The following is a 23,553-nucleotide window of genomic DNA, read 5'->3' as shown; positions in this document are numbered from 1 at the left end:
ATGATAATGTAATGGTGCACTCGCTTACGCTAATGGTTTACACTAGCGGAGCACCGAGAATGATAAGATGAGCGTGAGGTCAGATCAGCTAGCCTATTGTGACAAATGCACCATTTATCGTTAAGGTTTTCAGGTGGAACCGCGTGGATATCAACCTGACATGATACATTGCTAGCCATTGCTACAGCATGTAGCAATGCCTAGCAATGTACCATGTAATGTATACCGTATACATATTACTGACAAACCCCGTCCCTTCATCGTCGAATTAGTTCCTTATCTATGGTAGACAGAAGAAAAAAAAATTCTTGTATATTATGGCTAAGCCTTAAAAAAATACATGATGATATAAATAATATCATCCTGTATTTTTTTAAGGATGATAATGTAATGGTGCACTCGCGTACTCTAATAGTTTACACTAGCGGAGCACCGAGAATGATAAGATGAGCGTGAGGTCAGATCAGCTAGCCTATTGTGACAAATGCACCATTTGTCGTTAAGGTTTTCAGGTGGAACCGCGTGGATATCAACCTGACATGATACATTGCTAGTCATTGCTACAGTATGTAGCAATGGCTAGCAATGTACCATGTAATGTATACCGTATACATATTACTGACAATCCCCGTACCTTCATCGTCGATTTAGTTCCTTATCTATGGTAGACAGAAGAAAAAAAAATTCTTGTATGTTATGGCTAAGTAGCTAACGGTCGATCTGATGATGAATGGCAACTGTCCCTTACATATATAAACACCATGTTCTTATAGTTCTTATAGTACTTCCAATGTGTTGCCATTCCAGAAGATATTTTTTTGCAGTTACAGTACGGTATCGTTATTGCATATTTGCTCGTTCTTCATGTGATGAGTCTGCGTTCCGAAAAAATGGTAGAATAATATTATGACTATTCAAAAGTGTTGATATTGAGTTTATTTGAATAAAGATTATTTTTATGTCATACCAAAGGACAAAACCTCTTCCTCATTGTAATGGATGCTCTGACATCGGACATTCAGGACGAGGTACCCTGGTGTATGCTGTTTGCCGACGATATTGTGCTTGTTGGTGAGGATGGAATCGAGGTCCAGAGTAGACTAGATAGATGGCAAGAAAAACTGGAGAGTGTTGGCTTGAAAATCAGCAAAACTAAAACTGAATACCTATTCTGCGATTTCGGCGGTCTCTCCAGTTTCAAGCCTATCTATCTAAACGGTGTAATGCTTCCGGTCTGCTCCGATTAAATACGTAGATATATCGGTTCAGTTATTCAGAACAATGCCGACATAGACCGCGATGTAAGGCACAGAATTAGTGCGGGATGGATGAAATGGCGACAGGTCTCGGGAACGATATGCGACCCCCGAATGCCCTTGAAACTAAAGGGTAAAATTTATAAATCTATCATAAGACCTGTCATTTTGTATGGATCTGAATGTTGGGCCGTAAAAGGGATGGACGAAAGGCGTGTGCATGTGGCAGAAATGCGAATGTTAAGATGGATGTGTGGGGTTACACAGGACTGGCGTTGTAATGAGATGAGAGTATGCCATTTAAAATGATACCAGGAATGACAGAATAAGGAATGAGTATATACGAGGAAGTTTGAAAGTTGCGCCGGTTATAGAAAAGTTGCGAGGTAACAGATTGAGCTGGTATTGGCATGTTATGCGGAGGAATGAGGACCATGTCTTATGGAAAGTGTATAATATGAATGTGGATGGATGCAAAGGGAGGGGACGCCCTAAGAAAAGATGGATGGATTGTGTGAAAGATGATATGAATAAAAGAAGAGTATGTTTAGATATGACGATTGATAGAGATCAGTGGAAGAGAATGACATACTGCGCCGACCCCAAATAATGGGATAAAGGCAAGGCAATGATGACCAAAGGACAAAATTATTACAAAACTATTCAAATAATAATAATAATAAGAAATAATAATAATCTCAGGACAATTCACACAGCGCCATCTAGTCCCAAGTTAAGCTATATAAAGCTTGTGTTACGGGTACTAGATAACTGATACAAATACGTAGATATTTTTTCGTAAATACATACATTATACATACAACAATCATACTCATGAAAACAAATGTTTGTGCCGTGCGAGGAATCGAACCCGCGACCATCGGACATAAAGCGGTGTGCTAGACCGCTAGACCACCGAGGTCGTCAATTTAAAATTGCTCATATTCAAATTTATTATTATTATTTTAATTTCAATAAAATTGCTTGTATTCTATTCTATGTCCAAGCCCCGTATTTTCACTGCCATTCTCGTATCTCCAACCGACAGACAGCTTACAAAGCAGGTTGTTTATCTAGCCGATAAGACGAAATAAGACGAAGATGAGACAGAGGTACCTAAGTAGACTTTATGTCAACTCTCCCTCAGTAAAAGTGTCTCATTGTCTTCTATCTACACAACTATTGCTAGACACAAATTTTAAATTATTGATTTAGGATTACGTTCAACTAATCCACGTTCAGCTAATTGAAATAATATTATTCAACCACTTAATGATATTGGAAATAACGTTAGCCAATAAAATATAAATACAAACGATACAATGCAAGATCATGTGCCATTATAAAAAACAGGCATAAATATATTAATTATATATGCAGGAGTACAAGAAAACTCTTCAACTGACAAATACACTTTTACATTCATTTAGGATACGTGCAAGTATTTGAAGTAATATTATGCAACCACTTAATGATATTGGAAATAACGTTAGACAATAAAATATAAATACAAACGATACAATGCAAGATCAGGTACCATTATCAAAGACACGCATAAATATATTAAATATATATGCAGGAGTACAAGAAAACTCTTCAACTGACAAATACTCTTTTACATTCATTTAGGATTACGTACAAGTATTTGAAATAATAACATATATTTCAGCGCGGCTCATCGAGGTACCACCGAGAGCTGGTAGCTACTTTGCACAAAGGCTAAGTATGGCCAAAAGAATATTCAAAGAGGCAACGCTGCCAGTATTTTGGGTACGCTGCCTCGATGTGCCGCGTTGGATTACAATGATTATTTTTTGTGATTGTTTGTAATAGTCATACTTAGGATATATAAAATAAACAAAAACAGGTTTGAAATAATATTATATATATTCTTTATTGCATTTTTAAATACACTTGTGAACTTAAATATATACAGGGTGAGCAAAGGTGGACTTATCTCTAAAAGAGATCTCCAGTCAACCCGTAAGACGTAGCTATTAGTGACACAGTGGTAACACATGTGCAATTAACAATATTGTGTTGAAATGTCCAAAATTTTAAAAATAAAAAAACATTATCCAACCACATAATGATATTGGAAATAACGTTAGCCAATAAAATATAAATACAAACGATACAATTCGAGATCATGTGCCATTATCAACTGGTCTAGATGCGATGCAAACTGCACAATGCACAATATTATTTCGATCAATGGTCTTGGGACTGGCGTTGTATAAATGAGATGAGAGTATGCCATTTAAAATGCGTTGTATTTATATCAACACTTTTGAATAGAATGTGACTATTCAAAAGTGTTGATATAAATTCTATCACTTACTCGGAACGCAGACTCATCACAAGAAGAACGAGTAAATATGAAATAACGATACCGTACTGCAACTACAAAACAAGTCTTCAGAAATAGCATCGCATTGGGAGTACTATAAGAACTTTAAGAACATGGTGTTGTTTATGTATGTAAGGGACAGTTGCCATTCATCATCAGATGGACCGTCAGCTACTTAGCCATAACAATAATATACAAGAAAAATTTTTTGTTCTATCTACCATAGATAAGAAACTAAATCGTCGATTAAAGGACGGGGATAGTCAGCAATGTATACATTATACATTACATGGTACATTGCTAGCCGTTGCTACAGTATGTAGCAATCCAATTCAAGATCATGTGCCATTATCAACTGGTCTAGATGCGATGCAAACTGCACAATGCTCAATATTATTTCGAGCAATGGTCTTGGGACTGGCGTTGAATAAATGAGATGAGAGTACCCCATTTTAAATGGGTTGTATTTATTCAGTTGGCAATCGCGGGAACGCTAAGCATTCGCAATGTTGTCATATTTTCAAAACTATTTTTTTCTGCAGCTCTTTCGTTGCAAGAGAGAAATTTACTTTTAATCGTGTTGCTTTTGATGCAGTTTAATACAAGTTTTACGTTTCATTTTTGTTATTACTTCAATTTGTAAGTGTGACTGAATGAAGTGAATTTTGATTGTATTGTAAAATTTGATGATATAAATACATTAACGGCTATTCTCTTTGTTCGTATAATTAGTAAAAATCACGGGATCTTACCACGTTTTATATTTATTTATTGAGTTCCGATATTTCGGCAGTGTTTCAACCGCCATGCACCAATAAAAGCTTACGTAACAATTACAAACTGATTTTACCTAAATGTCGTTTGGCTAAAGTTAGTAATTCGTTTTACAATAAAATACCAGAGTCTGTTATAAATCTGCCAGAAAAAAGATTTAAATGTCAAATAAAACAGTTCCTTTGCAAAAAAGCTTACTATAAAATTGAAGAATTCGTTAATGATAATAATGTTTTTATAGAAAAAATTTAAATCCATAGCACTGACAATATTATCTGATTACACTAATAATGAGTGCGTAGCGATTTCTATGTTGATTATCGCATACCTCTTACTTGTTACACTGTAATTATTTATATAAAAAACATCTATTAAAAAGAGCAACACACAAATTTCTTGCTCATTCTTCTTGTAATGAATCTGCATTCCGAATGAGTGGTAGAATCAAAATATGACTATTCAAAAGTGCTTGTAATGAGTTCATTTGAATAAAGAGTATTTGTATTTCCATGATCACGGGTAAACTATGAGTTTAAGACAGGACGTGGTAAGATCCCGTAGTTTTTACTAATTATACGTATAAATAATGACTTCGTCAAATTTAAAACAGTATATTCTCTTTGTATGTCAAATAATAGTTAGAGGCATTGTCAACTGACTACGTTGTGGTAAATTTGACATGCCCACAATTCACTGGGTGTATTTGAATCCAATGTTGCAATAGATGGAACTCCCGGAGTCGGATAAATTGGTTTGTAATTGGTATCACTATTATCGGATTTCCAACACTGTGAAGAAACTGATTGTTTTTAATAGTTAATTTTAAACTTTCGTGTTTAATATACATTATTTAAATTATTAACCGGGTCTTCTGTGTGTCGCGAACTTTCGTTAAACAATCTGGTGACGGTAGATGATGATGATGACAGCAGTTTTTTCTTCATATTCAGCACCATTGCGCGTCCAAAATAAAAATCCACTGATGACCTATGTATCTAAGCTTCAAAGTAATACAGTACGGAGCAATGAATATCACTGTATCCGTAGCCAGCCATTGAAGTGTGCAGCACGTCGCGTTTTATTATTCTGAGGGAATATTTCCAATTTTGTCTCCCCTTATTCAATCTTTGAGAGTCGAAGATTTGCTGGCGGAATATCCTTTTGGTGAAATTGTGACGGCTGTTTTAATACCAGGCTGTGATTCTGGTATCGAGTACGAATGTATCCGGGGCTTAACCTCTTTACTGACAGTTTCCATTTGAGACATATGATCGATGGCCTCGGTGGTTTTGTGGTTAGCACACCGCTGTACTTGCGATGGTCGCAGGTTCGATTCCTCGCACGGTACATTTATATTCATGAGTATTATATAATAATTGTTTGGATCGGTCTGGATATTTTGTATGTATATGTTATACACGTATGTATTTATAAAAAATGTATCTAGCTATCAATTGTCTAGTACCCACAACACAAGCTCATCCAGGGCAATTCACACAGTGCATTTAGTCCCAAGTTAAGCAGTGCTTGACGCTTGTGTTATGGTTACTAAACAACTAATACAAATAAATAGATATATTTTTCTTTATAAATGAAAATACGTGAAAAGAAAGAGTTACAAACATCTAGAGTTATCATTGTTATTATATTTCACTATGTGAATAGTCCTGAGATAATATTGATATTCCATTCAATTCTACACGGCTTCGCACGGGTGTACATGTATTATACATATAAACCTTCCCTTTGTAAGACTTTATCTATTAAAAAATAGCCTCAAAAATCCGTTGTGTAGTTTTAAAGATTTAAGCATACATAGGGACGGACAGACAGCGACAGCGACTTTGTTTTATACTATGTAATAACGACTATACTAATTAAAAGAAACTCTAAATCGAGAGAATCTTACAAAATAACTTACTTTTAACATACTCATAAAACACTTATTACATAAACTTTGTAAAGCTCCTTCAAATAAAAAAAATCTTAAAAGTAATCTACTATCTACCCTCTACACTGCGCAGTTCTACACTTCCATTTTTTTTAATATTAAAGAGCCCTCAGACAGCCCTTGTTTCTTCAGAATATGTTTTCTGAGATTAAGTGCTTCATATAACGCGGTTATAAAACTTGAAGTGTATGTATAACAGAACCTTTATTTTATATTTATATTTATATATATATTTGGAATGACAATCAAACTGCTCGCCTGATGGTAAGTGGTCACCGTTGCCTGTATCTCATGTGTATGGTTTTTATCTCCTCAGAATATAGTGTTTACTTTCCAAAGGAGATATTCCGTTTATGCATGAGAGGGCTACAACCACATAGGATGTGGAATGTGTGCGTGAGGGACAAGAATTGAAGTATATTCTTAGAAGCGCTGGTTTTCATCTCAGGATCTCAGGATTTTTTTTTATTGTTCTAGGTCTGCTGTTTCATAGAGCAGTTTTGATGTCGGGCTCTGGTCTAAGTCCCTGGTCATTGGTGGCAGATCCCCAGAAATATGCAACAATTGTAGCAACACACGCCAACTGTTCTCCTGGTGAGTTAGATTGCAGAACTTTTTTTTAATTTAACCTTGCCTTACCTTACCTTACCTCCGTTTTTTTTCGTACTACTCTAATGCTGGTGGTCGTAGCTGGCCTTTACAACTTCACCGGACGATGGTTGCGAATTGGATTCCTCCGACGGTACAAAAATTTGTATTCATGAGTATGAATGTTTGTATGTAAAAAAAAATGTATTTATATATTTCCTTTGTTATATTTATAATAAATGTAAATATCAATTTATTAATTTTAATATCTTAATCCGGAATGGCTAAGCGTGAGGTATCATGGGTGTCACGTGATAATGTAATGTCGCACTGCTGTAAGCGCACTGATATATCTACATGATGTGTATCTGCGGTGGCTCTGTGGTTAGGTTATTTGCCATTCAAATTACATAAAAATATACGTGTTTGTATCATCACTTCAGATAATCAGTCAGAAAAATAAATAGCTACAGAAACATTTTTGGTTAACGACTAAATTCGAACTCGCTACTCTTTAGGTAATCAGGTAAACAATTTAGCTATATGCTTATATTAATTTCTTATTAAAAAATGTCTAATATTCAGTATCCTCTTTATATCATTACTTTCAATTGAAATATATCAAGTTTATACTTCGCTTATGGAAGAAATTATTAAATTTCCTAAGCCCGAATTTGTTTCTCATATATAATGAAGAAAAGGGACAACTTCTATATTAAATACATTTCAATTACAATAATAGGGTGTACGATTTGTAAGTATACATTAATTAATTTGAAAGTCTGTATTAAATTGAAATTTATGATTAACTAGCTATTCCCGCAACTTCGTCCGCGAGGAATTTCACTTTATTTTTTCTAAAATTAAAGTAAAAAAAGCCAAAAATAGTCCCGTCAAAGTTGATCCAGCCATTACAGAGATTAGCCGGAACAAGCAGACAGACAGATAAAATTCTAAAAAATGTTGTTTTGGTGATGTACCGTATTTATATTCATATGCATGTAGTAAAAAAGGTTATTTCTATATTACAAACAGACACTAAAATTTCATTTATATGTATAGATTTTTTTCGATCGATCTGTAATGGGCAGATGCAGCTAAAATCATTAGAATACTCCGAAAAAATCCATACCTATACTAACTTACTAGTGCTTCTAGGAAAAATCCAATTTTATTTATATATATAGATAGATTTGAAATTTGTAAAGATTGTCTTAAGTAGAAATACTGGCTGTTTCCTATTACAGTTTAAATAAAAACAAAATTATTCGAAATTCAACTTTCGCGCCAGTTTTTTACAAACTGTAGACCTACAATAAGAGTCACTGGCAGTTTTGTATACTCGTTCAAATATGTTCTTTTTATAAATTTGTTTTGTATACCGTTTTGTCACTAGCTCTTTTTTTTCGGACTACTCTTATGCTGTTGGCTGCAGCTAGTGGCAAACCAACATACAGCCCATCTGAAGGTAAACGGTTACTATAACCTATGAACCAGGTGTGTCACGTGCGCGTTGCCGGCTCTTAAGAAACCTTAATACCTTTAAACCTTCTTTCGGACATGAATTACATGTAGTGTATCATTTTCTTCAGTAAATTATTCTTAGTAATACTATACTATACTACTGCTCCATTACTACTGCTCCATTGCCGTTATTATATACCTATATTTATCTTCTAGAACTAACGCCTCCAGCTCTTCTGCGGTGCCTTCGGGAGCGGCCGTTGGAAGCGATATTGTCTGCACCTGTTCAAGCCCCAGACTTTGCGTACGCTTTCGGACCGAGTGTGGACGGTGTTGTGATAGGTGAGTTTGATTTATTTTGTGCCTTATTACAAAAAAATAATAATTTAATAATACCTTTAATTCTATGGTGATCAAATAATGTATTTACCATCCATTCTTTGTCTTCTATTCACGATCGATCACATGATCACACAACTCTGTAAAGTTTCCAAATTTATACTAAATCTAGAATAACAACAATTTCGGCATTGTGGAACTATAGTCTACCGGAATGAATACTATCTTTGGAATTTCTATTTTTTGACACAATTTTTTGACATTTATTTAATATTATCCCTTATTCTCGACTTTGCTTTTTTAGATGAATGATAGGGTAGTCTTTTCTCGTATTATAATTGCATTTTCACGTCAAATCTTATTTTCTTCATCTTTCATTTGAGAGTCACGGTGGTTTACACCATCAAGGGCTTTACTTTCGATGGTCGCAGGTTCATTTCTCACAGAATACAAACGTTTGTTTCCAAACCGTGTTTTCTGAATTCTTTATGTATATATTTATAGAAAAATGTATTAAATCAAGTATATATATAATTAAAGTATATAATATAAAATACATAAGTATATAATATAAATATAAGTATATAATATAAAATGTATTATATATCAGTTGTCTAGTATATATCGGGAAAGTGGCCAGAGGTCTACCAAAAAGATCTTAAATTATGAATGAATGTATAGTATAACATAAGCTCTGCTTAGCTTCGGACTAGATAACGCTGTATGAATTGTCTGACAAACAAACACAAATACACTGTACTATTTATAGTATTGTATATATATCGCACATGATACGTTGTATACCAATAATTTCACACGCAATTAACGATAAAACAAAAATCACGACGCAGAATAATATTCATGCTCGGCTACAACAATAAATAACTAAAACAAACGGAGATGTAATGAAAAAAAAAACAAAGATAAATAAAAGAGAAATCAGAGAATTCACAAGTTACACGGATAAAGGCAAACGTGCCGTGAATATTTAGTTAAGGAGGGGATAATTTCGCATTTTCCGTTACATCTGAAAATGACCAATCTTCCTGTTTACTACAGCGACCGAGTGAAACTTTCGAGGAATAGCCCTACAGGACAATATTAAGCAATACCTTAATTACACAAATAAATAAAAACTATTCCATTCTAAAAAAAAATAGACCCATCATCCTGTTGTACTTCCAAATGAAACTTTCAAGGAACCGCCCATCAGACGGAAATGAAGCAATGCCCTAATTATACAAATAAATGCATTAAGTACTTACTATAATATGTATTTTTCAAAAGAATAATATTATTAGTTTCTAGTTCTTCTCTATTGAAACTATATCGAAGATCGGTAGATAAATAAATGATATTTCCAAGGTATAACTTGCCATTTTCCGTTACATCTAAAAATGACCAATCTTCCTGTTTACTACAGCGGCCGAGTGAAACTTCTTCCGCCCTTCAGACGGAAATGAAGCAATGCCCTAATTATACAAATAAATGCATTAAGTACTTACTATAATATGTATTTTTCAAAAGAATAATATTATTCGTTTCTAGTTCTTCTCTATTGAAACTATATCGAAGATCTGTAGATAAATAAATGATATTTCCAAGGTATAACTTGTTATTTTCCATTAGATTTGAAAATGGACCCATCTTCCTATTTTAATCCCCCTTCCAAATGAAACTTTCAAGGTCTCGATTTATACAGATAATTTTAATATATATTTTTCAAAAGAATAATTTAATTAGTTTCAAGTTTTTCTCGATTGAAACTATATCGAAGACATGTACGTTTATTTATGTTGTATGTATAAATAAATGATATTTCCAAGGTATAACTTGCCATTTTCTATTAGATTTGAAAATAGACCCATCTTCCTGTTGTACTTCCACTTCCAAATGAAACTTTCAAAGAACCGCCCTTCAGACGGAAATTAAGCAATGCCCTAATCAAATAAGAATCGTTTATATTATTGAGTACTGAAATTAATTTCGTTTGGGCAGAACCAATTTCTGTGTTGCTGTTTTTCCTTTGTATAATATTCACATTAATATAATGTTTGAATAAGTAATTTAGCGCTTTATAAATATTATTTTAACATTATCTTATCCTTGGAAACATTATAAATGCTAAATTAACTCTATCTGTCTGTCTGTCTGTCGCGTTTTCTCGCCAAAACTACTGAATGTTGTAACAAAGGGGGGATGAAAGATTATATGGAATTAAAATCATTTTTAAAACTAGAAGCTTGAAACTTATTATTTTAGACTGTTGATTATATATAAATAAAGAAAAAGGGTTGTAAGGGGTTGAAAGGAGAGACATACAGAAAGGATGTACGGAAGGAAGTGATTCTTAAAGTTAAATGCTTGGAACTTATTTTTGAAGATGTTGATTAAATATGTAATATATAAATAAAAAGGGTTGTAAGGGGTTGAAAGGGGAGATGTACTTTAAAACTAGAAATTTCAACATAGAATTTAAATCCATTATCCTTATGAAAATTTGTATCACACAGAACACAATAAATACCTCAGATATATTTCTTCTTCACTACCGACTTCAAGAGTTCATAAAAATCCATTTTATTTATACCAACATAATACAGCAGAAAACATTGATAATTAGATGATCTTATTTTACCATCAGAATCATATATTATCTCTAATAAACAGAAACCTCAGAATATTTTCACTACTGGATCAGTATGATATTATCTTTAATGTATTTTCAAAAACCTTAGGAATCTGTAGGAAAACATTGTTAATGTCACTCAATGTGAGAAAAGATCTTTATATAGTGTTCGTAATGGAAATTTTTGACAATAGAGCAAGTGATATACCATAGTCTACGTAAAATGTGTGTGTCAACGTTTACGATTTTGTTAAATACCCATGCAAAGCCGGGCATGCAAAGCAGACCCTAGATGTTCTCATAATTATACTTGTGTCATACAGTTACAGATGTACATATATTGGCGTGATGAATAATTCTATGTACAATATAATAATTATATTCATTAACATTAACAACAAGAATAATGTTAACAGCTACTACCTACAATCTAGATAGGTCATAACTCCGTAGACCAAGTTTCAGAGAATACTCAACACTATAACCGAACTCGTCAATTGCCACAATATAACCGGCATCTTAGTGGTTAAACTATATAAACTTTATTTTAGCTGAAACTACATTCTTACTTTATTATATACTAGCTGCGCCCGCGATTTCACCTGCGTGAAAGTTATAGCATATATGTTATTCTGATGTATTATAGCTTATACATCAGAATACCATATTGTAGTACATGTGCCTCCAATGGTGTTTCAGGCGTCCATAGCCTTCAGTAACTGTTTACCATCGGATGTGCCGTATATTTGATTGCTACTATAGTTATATGAAAAAGTAAAAATCAGTAGTCAGTTCAAATCGATGAAGTCCTTTCAGATATTAGCGTCCGCAAAAGCACAGACGGATATATAAAAATTCCAAAAATGAACTTTTCTGGCCTCGTTAATTACTGATTATTAGCCAATTCGCTTGGGTTCATGATCAAGTGTATAGAACCATAGAAATATATTGTTGTGTAAACTTCATTCACTATCTTCGCCGTACAATTACATATTTCAACAAAAAAGAATCATAATAAATCTATTTATTGCCAATGATAATACAGTTAGAAATTTATAGCAAGGTTTTATGAACAGACAATAGATACAAACTCAGTTATTGACTGATGGGAGTCCAGAGCTGGTTTTTTTTAGTACCTACGCAGGCGTACCTAACCTGCAGAAACATGTTTTTTTTTAAATACAAACATAATTGATTGTTAGGGAATTTACTCTCTGCTACCAAAATGTTAGGTATATATATAGGGAAAAATATGTGGAAGCGTCGGTCACGTACCTGTATGGTTCTGTGGATTTCTTGGGCTTCAGGGTCTCGAAGGTATCTTCGCTAGCTTTATAGTTTCACAGTAGGTTTCACAGTAGGTTTCACACAGTTCTAATTTATTTTAATTCACAACACAATGCGCGCGCGCGTCATGTCCGCCGTACGTTCAGTTCAGTACTGTAGGTAAGGGAGGGGAACAGAAACCGCGGGAACACAAACTAACGGACTCTAATATAATAATATGTGCTTACGATGATACAGGGTAGATTTTGAACATTGATGATGATTTGCCTATTCTAATAGTAGCTATACCCTAGTTAGCACTGGCAGATATAAACGGAGAAAAATCTAAGACACCAAGAGAAATTCTTACATATCCAAGACAGAGTTTAATAATGTACAGCTCGCCTTATTATAAAGCTACTGTTGACTGTTGGAGGCAAGTTATTCTGCGCGGCGATACGACCGCTGTTGCTCCTACTTTATCCGGATTCTTTCCGGTTGTCAAGCAGGGCGCGTCCGAGTCGCGTTATTAAATTGTCTCGGCAAAGTTTTCTCATCTCGTCCTCTTCGAGCGTCGACATTTTCAGTTAGATCAGTTTGTTGTTGAACGAGGAATTTTTTTGATTCCTCCCCGCTGTCGCTTTGTTTTCCTATGAGGACAATTATTGTTCGGTGTTATGACTTTGTTAGCGTAGATTCGGAATTGGAATTTGGGCAAATAGATATTCTATCAAATGTATATTGTGATATTTTATAGTTTTAGTTTACGAAAAGAGGTAGCGTCTATTAGGTTACTGGCTAAAAGACAACAAATGATACATCAGATCATACGTTTTCGTTTACTTTCAACTTTCATAAATTTAAATTATTGTATATGCTACCATTCTTAATATTTCTGGACTATGCTACTCTTGATCTAGACTGATTTCAAGATAGGGTCTTAATTCAACTGTTCTACATCTTTATACATGAATTTAAACTTTATTATTACTATATACCAAAAGATTTATTACCAAGTTCTGAAGCTGGTCTCTTTATGTTTTTGTCAAGTTTATATTAGCTTAGTTTATTTGATATAATGTATTAATGTAGTTATATCAAATGATGTTGACTTATAAGTCCTTATAACTGTGCTTGCGTAAATTTTACGATGGCCGTTTCAAATCCTTCCCTAATCGGCCCCAGAGCTCAGTCCCACGGGTCTGCCTAAAATCCTTTATCAATGGCTATACAGATTATTTTGAGTAACTCCATCATCAAATCCCATAGGCCCAGTCAACCAACACAAGATACTGTAATAACATTACAGACTCTCAAAAAATAATACGCAGTACATTAAATAAATATTTTTAAATATTTGGTCATTTGCCTGTATTTTCGGCGATGAAATAAAAATTGTGTTTGAGAATAAAAACTAATAATAATAAATCGCTCTATCTATCGCTTATTATATACTAGCTTTTACCTGCGGCTTCGCTCACATTGAATCTATTAAATAACTTCATTACTGGGTGTTAGATGGCGCTGAATTAGCAAAGTGTTGAAATAGTATTTTTTTAAACTTCAATGGTATTATTAAGTATAACTCAAAATGGTCAGATTTAGAATTAAATTTATAAGCGACGACATGTAGTGAAGTTTAAATATAAATATTTTTTTAAATAAAAGTATATATTAATTCTATTATCTCCAAAAATATATGTACTTTCACATTTAGATATTAGTAAGGATTAAAGTAATTCACTAGAATATAGTGTCAACATAGTCACAATCGATAAAACATAATATCCCACTGACATATAATTTTCTAATATGAACGAAAAAGTACCGTTATTGTGACAAATAGGTACGTGTCGCCCAGTGGAAATGGATCGGACCTTAGGGTTTTGTAACGTCCATCACGATCTGTATTAAACATGACAAGGAGTTCCCGGTGGGTCACTAATAGGGGCCAATCTATAAAGCCATTTACTTTCGCTATCTCGACTTGTACGCTTCCAATCTTGTAAGGTTCAGACGTTGCGATGTTATAGAATTACAGTAAAAACTAGCAATTTGGCGTCAGTACATTCCTAGCGGATATATTTATTTGTTAGGGAAAATGATGATGATGATGATGAAACAGTGGCCGAAATCGATGATGTGTTATCATCCCGGCCGATTTCGGCCACGGTTTCGCGGACTACCTTCAACTCATACTATATTGTGGAAGCGTCTGTCTCGTACCTGTAACTTCTTAACACGTCTCGATGAGGTTTTCGCCAGTTTTCAGTTTACACAGTAGGTTGCAGAAGTTTTTCATTAATTTCAATATAGGAATAATACGCACGCGTTTTGGCGGCGGTACAATCTGTTATGTCATATGTAAGGGGTGAAAAGCGTGGGAACAGAAACTAACAGGCTCTAATATAGTCTGTGCTTATAACGAGTACAGAGTAGATTTTGAACATTATTTGTTTATTAATTTTCAAACGTACAAATATTATGAAGTTGATTATATATTGGACCGCATTAGGCGAACCTGTATCACGAGAGTCCGCAAAAGAATTGCCAGATAATTATTATGAACTATTTCAGATCAGTGAGTAGAGTAGATTTGACATATCAGACAAATTAAGATATTTTAGTTTGGTTTTATAAAAACATACCAAATCAATTGTTGATTACATAAAAATTAAACAAAATAAAATAAAAAGAGAAAATTTCAAGTACGTTCTTGCGATGATATATGCATAGTCCATTAAATTAACAATAATATTATTTATTTATTTATATATAAAAACTTCATGCACAAATATAAAACAAATTAAGGTGCATATGACGGACTTAACACCATAAGGCATTATCTCCCAGTCGACCATAGGGCAAACAGAGATTAGTGGGCGGTGCATTTAAGTAAATAATAACATGAAATAAACAATAAAAGGAGGAAGGTACAATTATAATAAAATTCATAAATTGAAATATATATATATCCAACTACATAATATATTTATTTTTCTCCACAAAAACATACATAATATAAAGTGCTGCAAAACCTTTGAGGCATGTAAAATTCCATGCAAAAATACAGAATTGTGGAGAACTGGTGCCTGTACTAGGTATCCGAAGAACCTATGTAACTGGTTACCAGGTCCCCCCACTAGATCTTACATTCTAAAATTTATATGAAGGATACAGCTACTATATTCAAAGGTACGGAGAATATTATGTAGTGAAAGAACAATATAATTTAGAGATACGTTAAAAATGTAAAAGTATCCAACAGAGACAGAATAATATGCTACGAATAAATTTTCTTTTAAACGTAAACTACGGGAATATTATTTGAATTTATAACAATATAATCTCTTTAGAGATACGTATATATTTAAATGTTCTGTTTATATTTTGTTGCATTTTGTTTATGTTTATAATTTTGCACCGCCAACAATATGCACTGCCAAATGGTTGACAGAGACAGAATAATATAAGATAACGTAATTAGATATTTATTTAACGTATGTACTGGATATACTTAAATCACATACATTTTGCGCACACTTATTTGTGACCTAACCTGTTTTGCAGGAAATCGGTAAATTCAGTATTGGTTAGAAAGTTAGTGTGACGTTAGAAATAAGAAGTCGAAACAAATAGAAATAGAAATAATTTTTATTCAAATAAACTCATTACAAGCACTTTTGAATAGTCATATTTTGATTCTACCACTCATTCGGAATGCAGATTCATCATAAGAAGAATGAGCAAGAAACTTGTGTGTTGCTCTTTTTAATAGATTTTTTTTTATATAAATAATGGTTCAAGGCGTTTATTTATTATATTTTTTATATTTATATAATTATATTAATACGCGAAGCAAAAACTTTTTACCCCTCTTTATGAAAATTGTGCGGACGGACGAGTATGAAATGTTGCACACTTATCATTACACAGTATAAAATAAAGTCGCTGTCGCTGTCTGTCCGTCCCTATATATGCTTAAATCTTTAAAACTATACAACGGATTTTGAAGCGGTTTATTTTAATACATAGAGTGATTCCACTTAACTTGACGACCTCGATGGTCTAGCGGTCTAGCACACCGCTTTACGTCCGATGGTCGCGGGTTCGATTCCTCGCACGGCACAAACATTTGTATTCATGAGTATGATTGTTTGTATCGGTCTGGGTGTTTTCTATGTATAATATGTATGTATTTACGAAAAAAATATCTGTGTATTTGTATCAGTTGTCTAGTACCCATAACACAAGCTTTAGCTAGCTTAACATGGGTCTAGATGGCGCTGTGTGATTTGTCCTAAGATTATTATTGTTATTCAAGAGAAAGATTTATATATATAATACATGTACACCCGTGTGAAACCGGGGCGAGTAGCTAGTAGCCTATAAAGAGAAGGAGTGCAGAATGCTAATATTTTTTTTATAAATTACGTGTAAAAAATACATGTAATCAATAAATATAATATTACAGATACTACCATGTGTTTGACACACATATACACACACATACAGATAGACTTTGACTTTAGAAACTTAATAAAGATTAAACTTCTAATTTAAATTAATTATGGTCGAAATTCGACAGTTAGGTGACCATTAGTTAAAATGAATAGGTTTTGTTTATAATACAGACAATTGAGGTTTAATTAAGAAATAAAATTATATTCGAAAATTCATAACACTTATGAAATTACATCAAGATATAAAAGAGGTAAATACAAAGTACATAAACAATACGGTTTAGTGGAAGTGGAACATTAACTGGAAGCTGTACAAAGAGAAGACGAGTTTTAGGCAGTTAAAGAATATGATCCAATGAATTTCGTGAGAAACACGGGAGAAATGAATGTGCTTTATAGGTGTACAAAACAAATATACTTACTTGTACACTTGTTTAATTCTTTATTTCAGTAGCATATTACGATTTTTTGAGGAATTATCATAATTGTGTTATCAATATTTTTGTGGACTAATGCACTTACCTATATAAAATATGAATATATATCAACATTTTTTCTTCAACAGATACTGGGGATTTGCTAATAAGTCCAGAAAATGGCTACGAGTGGGGCGGCCAGACTATACCACGTGCGCCTGTTGGCAGACAAGCTCAGAACGCTATCAACATCATCAATGCTGTCCTCATGAGGAAGAGTTCTGTTGCTCAGCTTACCAAGTACGTATGCTTATTATTTTATGCAATCATATTTACAATCACAATTTTAGGTATTTATTACATTACTACATGCTACATTCATTTGGACTTTCACAAGGAGCAAATCTGAGCCCCATACGTTTTAACTTTGAACAATTCACATAACATCATCTCATAAACTAACCAGGACTTATTCCATAGTATAAAATACATGACACATTTTTTTTTAAATTCAAAACAACAGCTTTATCACAGCAAAAACAAACTAAACACAGCTTGTGTTATGGGTCCTAAATGACTGTTAGATATACTCAGATATATTCTAGAACGTGTGTTACTTTTCTATCATGTGTCATGTGTGTATCGGCGGTCTAGTGGTTTAGCACACCGCTTTACTTCCGAAGATCATGAGTTCGATTCCTCGGAAGGTACACACATTCATGAATATGAATATTCAGTCTTAGTGTTTTCTATATACATATATTACGTATGTATTTACAAAAATATGTATTTAAGTATTTATATCAGTTATCTAGTATCCATAATGCAACCTCTACTTGGCTTAGGACTAAATGTTGCTATGTGAGTTGTAATAAAAAAAACTAAAACACCATTCTCATTATGAGATCCAATTTGTTTATCGGTCAGCGACCGTAAAAACACACTATTAACTTTACGATGAAAAAATATTAAAGTCCTACAAAACAAAAGCATTAATTAATTTTAATCTTTATGTAGGATCTCGACTAAATTGTTGTAGAAACGGGCCGATTGTTCGCCGATACGGCATTATTCTCGATTCTTATTTGTTATGCAACTGTAAATGTTTTATCTTTATTTATATCCGAAACTACGCTATATTTTTTATTATGTTCTGCAGAGCTTGTACTAAGTACTCGTTCTTCTGTGTGTGATGAATCTTCCAGGTCTATGACTATTCAAAAGTAATGAGTTTATTTGAATAAAGATTTCTATCTTTCTATCTATCTTTTCGCACCTAAGTTAGACATTATTTTCTTTACATAAGCATGTTTTGATATCGTATACTGCTTCCGCGTTGACGCTTACGGTATACGCTCGCTTTAGCAAATAACATTGTGGTTTGGTTTACGTTTGTTTAGATGTTTGGATTGAATTGGTTATTGAATATGATATTAGAATTATATCGAATATCATCTTTTTTAACGTGGAGAAAATATTCATATATCTGACCACCGATCTGTGGGAACGTGTGGGACATATTATGTGTTATATATATGTAAATGCATTTGAAAATACATATATACAGTCTCAAAAAAATGAAAAATATTTTACCTACGTGTCTGTTTGTTCGTACTAATCTCTGAAATGGCTGAACAGATTTTGATGAGACATTCACTTTGTTGTAACTGGCTAATAAAGAAATGTTTTATATTCTAAATTTGTATTTGAATTTATAGTTCTTTTATATTACATTCTTGTTTTTTGATACTTCAATTCCTTCTTTCTATTCCTAATTGTCAGTAGGCTATATTAATATATTTTCTCCGTTTACCTAGTCTTTTTTCTTATTCCTACAACACACTTGCATATAGCTAATGTTATAAGGAGTAACTTAGGTATTTTTAAATTCGATTTTTTTATTTATTTTAATAAAAAAGCTATTGTCTAATAAAGTCAATCTCTTACAGATACGATCTAATGCTGGGCGTAACAAAAGCGGAAGCATATTTCGCCTTCAGTGGGGATGACGTCCAATACGGCATAGAGGCAGACCGCAGATCAAAAATACTGAAGTCCTTTGTTAGGAATACATACAGCTACCATTTATCAGAGATACTTGCTACCATCATTAACGAGTACACGGACTGGGAGAGGCCGGTTCAACATCCTATAAATATTCGGTGAGATTATATCATTAATATAAATACGAGAGAAAAACCTTTGTACCCCTTTTTACGAAACCCGGACGGAGATGTATGAATCTTCGCACACTTATAGTTCATATAGAGATGGAGTGCAGAATGATAATATTTTTTTTAATTGTGCATAAAAAATACATTGAATCATTAAAAAAAAACATTAGACACAGTACTCCCCTTTTAACGAAAATCACACGGACGGAGATGTATGAATCTTCGCACACTTATAGTTCATATAGAGAAGGAGTGCAGAATGATAATATTTTTTTAATTATTCATAAAAAATACATTGAATCATTAAAAAAACATTACACACAGTATCCCCCTTTTTACGAAAATTTCGCAGACGAGGAGTATGAAACATCGCACTTTCATAGTTCATATAGAGAACTCCTCTAGAATGATATGATATGATCTCCTGCAGAATGATAATATTTGTTTTTTAAAAATCATTAAAAAAAACATTACACATATTTACATTATCTCACATGACTGACAAAACATGGAGTATGAAACTTCGCACTCATATAGTTTATATAGAGAAGGACTGGAAAATGCAAATATTTTTTTTAAGAATCATTAAAAAAAACATTACACATGTTTACTTTATCTCACACGACTGACAAAACGCCAATGTCAAATATTGTTAATCAAATCATGGAAACTAGGTTTGATTCTGTGCTGTTATCAAAGTAATCTATATTATAATACGTATGAAGCAAGTTTTTGACAATAGATACTTAATTCACACTTATAATTTTTTTTTTTAATAAGTATAATTGTAATATGTAATTATTTAAATTAATTTTGGTCAAATTTCGACCACTTAGCTTAATAATTAAAATAATTACTATTAAGATTAATGCAGAAAGAATATCATATACTTTCATAAGACCATCCTATCATAAGAACTTTGAAAGTATGGTCAGTGACACATTCTTTGTTGATAGCCGTCCGCGCCAACTAGCCTCTAATTGATCAATAAACATCTATCTGAAATTATTGAAGTATCTTTCAAATGGCGAAAGAATCTTTCAAATAAGTGTAGTAAGACCGGAGATTGTAATCACTCTTTATGATTACACGTGTCTGTCACCTGAAGAGTCATTTGCCAATCCAACAAATATATCTTGTAGAAAACACTCTGAAATTATTTAAGGGTCTTTCAAGTGGTGTAATAATCTTTTAAATTTAGTAAACTACAACTATTACGTGACTTAAATATTACGTGTATCCTTCAAGTCGTTTACTAATCTATTGTAATATTGGAAACACAAATACTAACAGGGAAATAAGACGCAAAACTTTTATAAAACACCAAAACCTGTTCGATCGTTGGCTCTCAAAGTATAAAGGCAATATATTTTGCCAAATATTAACGGATTTAATGCTCAAAAACTTCCCGTTCGTGTGGATTCGAGCCAAAAATGTATACTGAACTGCGGCACTAATATTTTGTTAAAGAAAAAAAGCGGAGCCACTTTGCACAGGGTTGCCAGTGCCAGGAAAACGTTGTAAAGTACACAATGAGAATGAAAATTAATATTAATTTTACGGTTCGTTAAAATTAGTAAGGCTTTTGTTGTAGAAATGTGGTGGTGGCGCACTGAGAGATTATTACGGATTTAGAGGAACAGTGAATTGGAATGAGTCTACTTGTTACTGCATGTATAGGAAATCTCATTTCTTCATCATCGTCATCATCTGCTTCTTCCTTATCCCATTTATTTGTGGTTAGTGTAAAATGTTTTTCTTTCTCTTCCTTGTATAGGAAATTTACTTTTGTTTTCTTTTTTTTAGTATTGTCATCGTTATCGTGCGTTTATCCCATTATTTGACGTCGGCAGAGTACGTCATCCTCGCCATCAGTTCCTTTGAGCTGCCATATCTGAGCGTACTCTACTTTTAGAATACCAGCGCCGAGACAGTTAGCTGTTACGGCATATGCTGCGTGTCGGCCATGTTGCCAATCGTAAATTCTTATGTGTATATGAGTGTCCGTGTATTTATATGTGCATATATATTATATTTTATAATGGTTGTCAATAAATGTTGTTTCTTTTTTATGCATATCATTATCCATCCATCCATCTTTTCTTAGTCTTCTCCTTTCAATATTAAATGCATAACTTCTATAAATAATAATCCTCACAGAAATGTCTGCATGACATATCCACACCAAGACAATCTCTTCTTTATTACTAGTTCAAGTTTCAGATTTCCTCGTGCATACTTATTCTTACCATATTATGTGTACTTATATTATTATTCTTACTTTCTTACATTCTTCTTCTGATATGACCAGTCACCTCACACATCAACATTGGCATCAACTATCATGGCAATAGTGGTTCATGCATGGTATTTTTATTTCATTAAGTTCATTCAAAACTCAAGTTCCCAAGGCTGTTTCTAGTCCAATCAGATTAACTCTAATTCCATATAATATGGAATTACCATCTAACTTACATATTCCATATTATCAGTTTAATCTTGACTATTGATTAGTGTCTATTGATGTTATATTCAATAAAAAATATATATTTATTTATTTATATAACTATAATTCACAAAATAAATGTAAATGTACATATATACAAAATGATTATCATTTTCAAAGACAATAATTTTTTTTTGTTGGTATTATTGTACTGGGATTACTATTATTCAATTACTATTTAATATAATTATTATTTAATTTTTTTTTTTAAACCATAAATGGTAATTAATTATTTATTTTTTATTTATATATACTTTTTTGTACTCACCCTTTGATTACTATTATAGTACAACTTGATTTATTAATAAAAAAAATTACAAAAGTAATTTCGTAAAGAGGAAGGGGGGGGGGGGGGAGGCGATAAATAAGATTTCTTGTAACAGCCCTATCAATTATGAACTAAGTAACTCCAAAAATTATATCGCAAACGGATACCGCGCAACCAAAACTTTTAAAATGTACAACATCGCCCACGGGTTTAATTTATTAAATTCGTTTTTTGAGGCACTTTCATTTGAAAGCCGCGTTGAAATTAAATATCCATTTCGAAAAGTCAAAACAATATTCATTGTCGGTGTCCTATTCTAACAAATCCTTTTTAAATCACGGGATAAGCATTACAAATATTTTCCGGAATTTGTTGGCTATCATGTTAAATGGTTCTTATTTTATACTTACTTTTAATAACAGAATTGTCATAAATGAAAAAGGGTATTTTTTTTGGTAAAACAGAATGTGAGTATTTTATTGTTACAAAATATATAACTTGGTATACAATCATCGCTTTTAACCATTTAAACTTAGAAGTCACAAACGGGTTTAAATTATACTCAAAGAATTTCAGTAAATATGAACCAGTTAAAAGTAAACATACCTCGACTTTTTAGAATTCAGTCTAATTTTACAAATGAAATAAAAAAAACAAAATAGCTCTTTTTATCTGTTTGTTTCTCAGATTACTTCTTCTGAACAATGAATGCAACAAATTGCGATAAGATAATAATTTAGTAAGCTTTAAAAGTCAAGGCAAAATTTCGATTGTAAGTATTAATAATGATACGCCACAAAGCGTAAAAAACAGCAAAAGCTAAGAAAATGAGTCAATAGTGAAAATAATATTAAAACTCTTTAGTGTACACAAAAAAAAATTACAAAACAAACTTAATATAAAAATATATTGACAAAATGTGACCTTACCACTCAAAGCAATCTCTTACAGACAATGTGGAAGTATTGCTATCGTACAAATGTGAGCTAAGACTCAAGGTGTCTGGAAAGTAACTCTGTCTGTCTGTCTGTATCGCTTTCACGAAAAACTACTGAACCGATATAAATGAAATTTGAAAATTTTTCTTGAAGTGAAAAAAGGGTTGTAAG

The 23,553-nt window shown here is 32.7% G+C and overlaps 1 protein-coding gene across 1 annotated transcript in view; it reads left to right on the top strand.

Annotated features, from left to right (window-relative positions):
• The window catches only part of LOC131849771 (neuroligin-4, Y-linked), a 145,749-nt gene that overhangs the window by 109,059 nt on the left and 13,137 nt on the right, over positions 1–23,553 (top strand). Inside the window, exons 5-8 of the mRNA XM_059199892.1 lie at positions 6,809–6,925; positions 8,600–8,725; positions 17,646–17,796; positions 19,446–19,658. Coding sequence (XP_059055875.1) covers positions 6,809–6,925; positions 8,600–8,725; positions 17,646–17,796; positions 19,446–19,658 — 607 coding nt within the window. The remainder of the gene's footprint in view (positions 1–6,808; positions 6,926–8,599; positions 8,726–17,645; positions 17,797–19,445; positions 19,659–23,553) is intronic.

Source organism: Achroia grisella, unplaced genomic scaffold (genome assembly GCF_030625045.1).
Source record: "Achroia grisella isolate CSIRO2021 unplaced genomic scaffold, CSIRO_AGI_Agris_v1 utg1112, whole genome shotgun sequence".
Lineage (NCBI taxonomy): Eukaryota > Metazoa > Arthropoda > Insecta > Lepidoptera > Pyralidae > Achroia > Achroia grisella.
The sequence above is the reverse complement of the archived record's forward strand: the minus strand, read 5'-3'. Positions and strand labels throughout refer to the sequence as shown.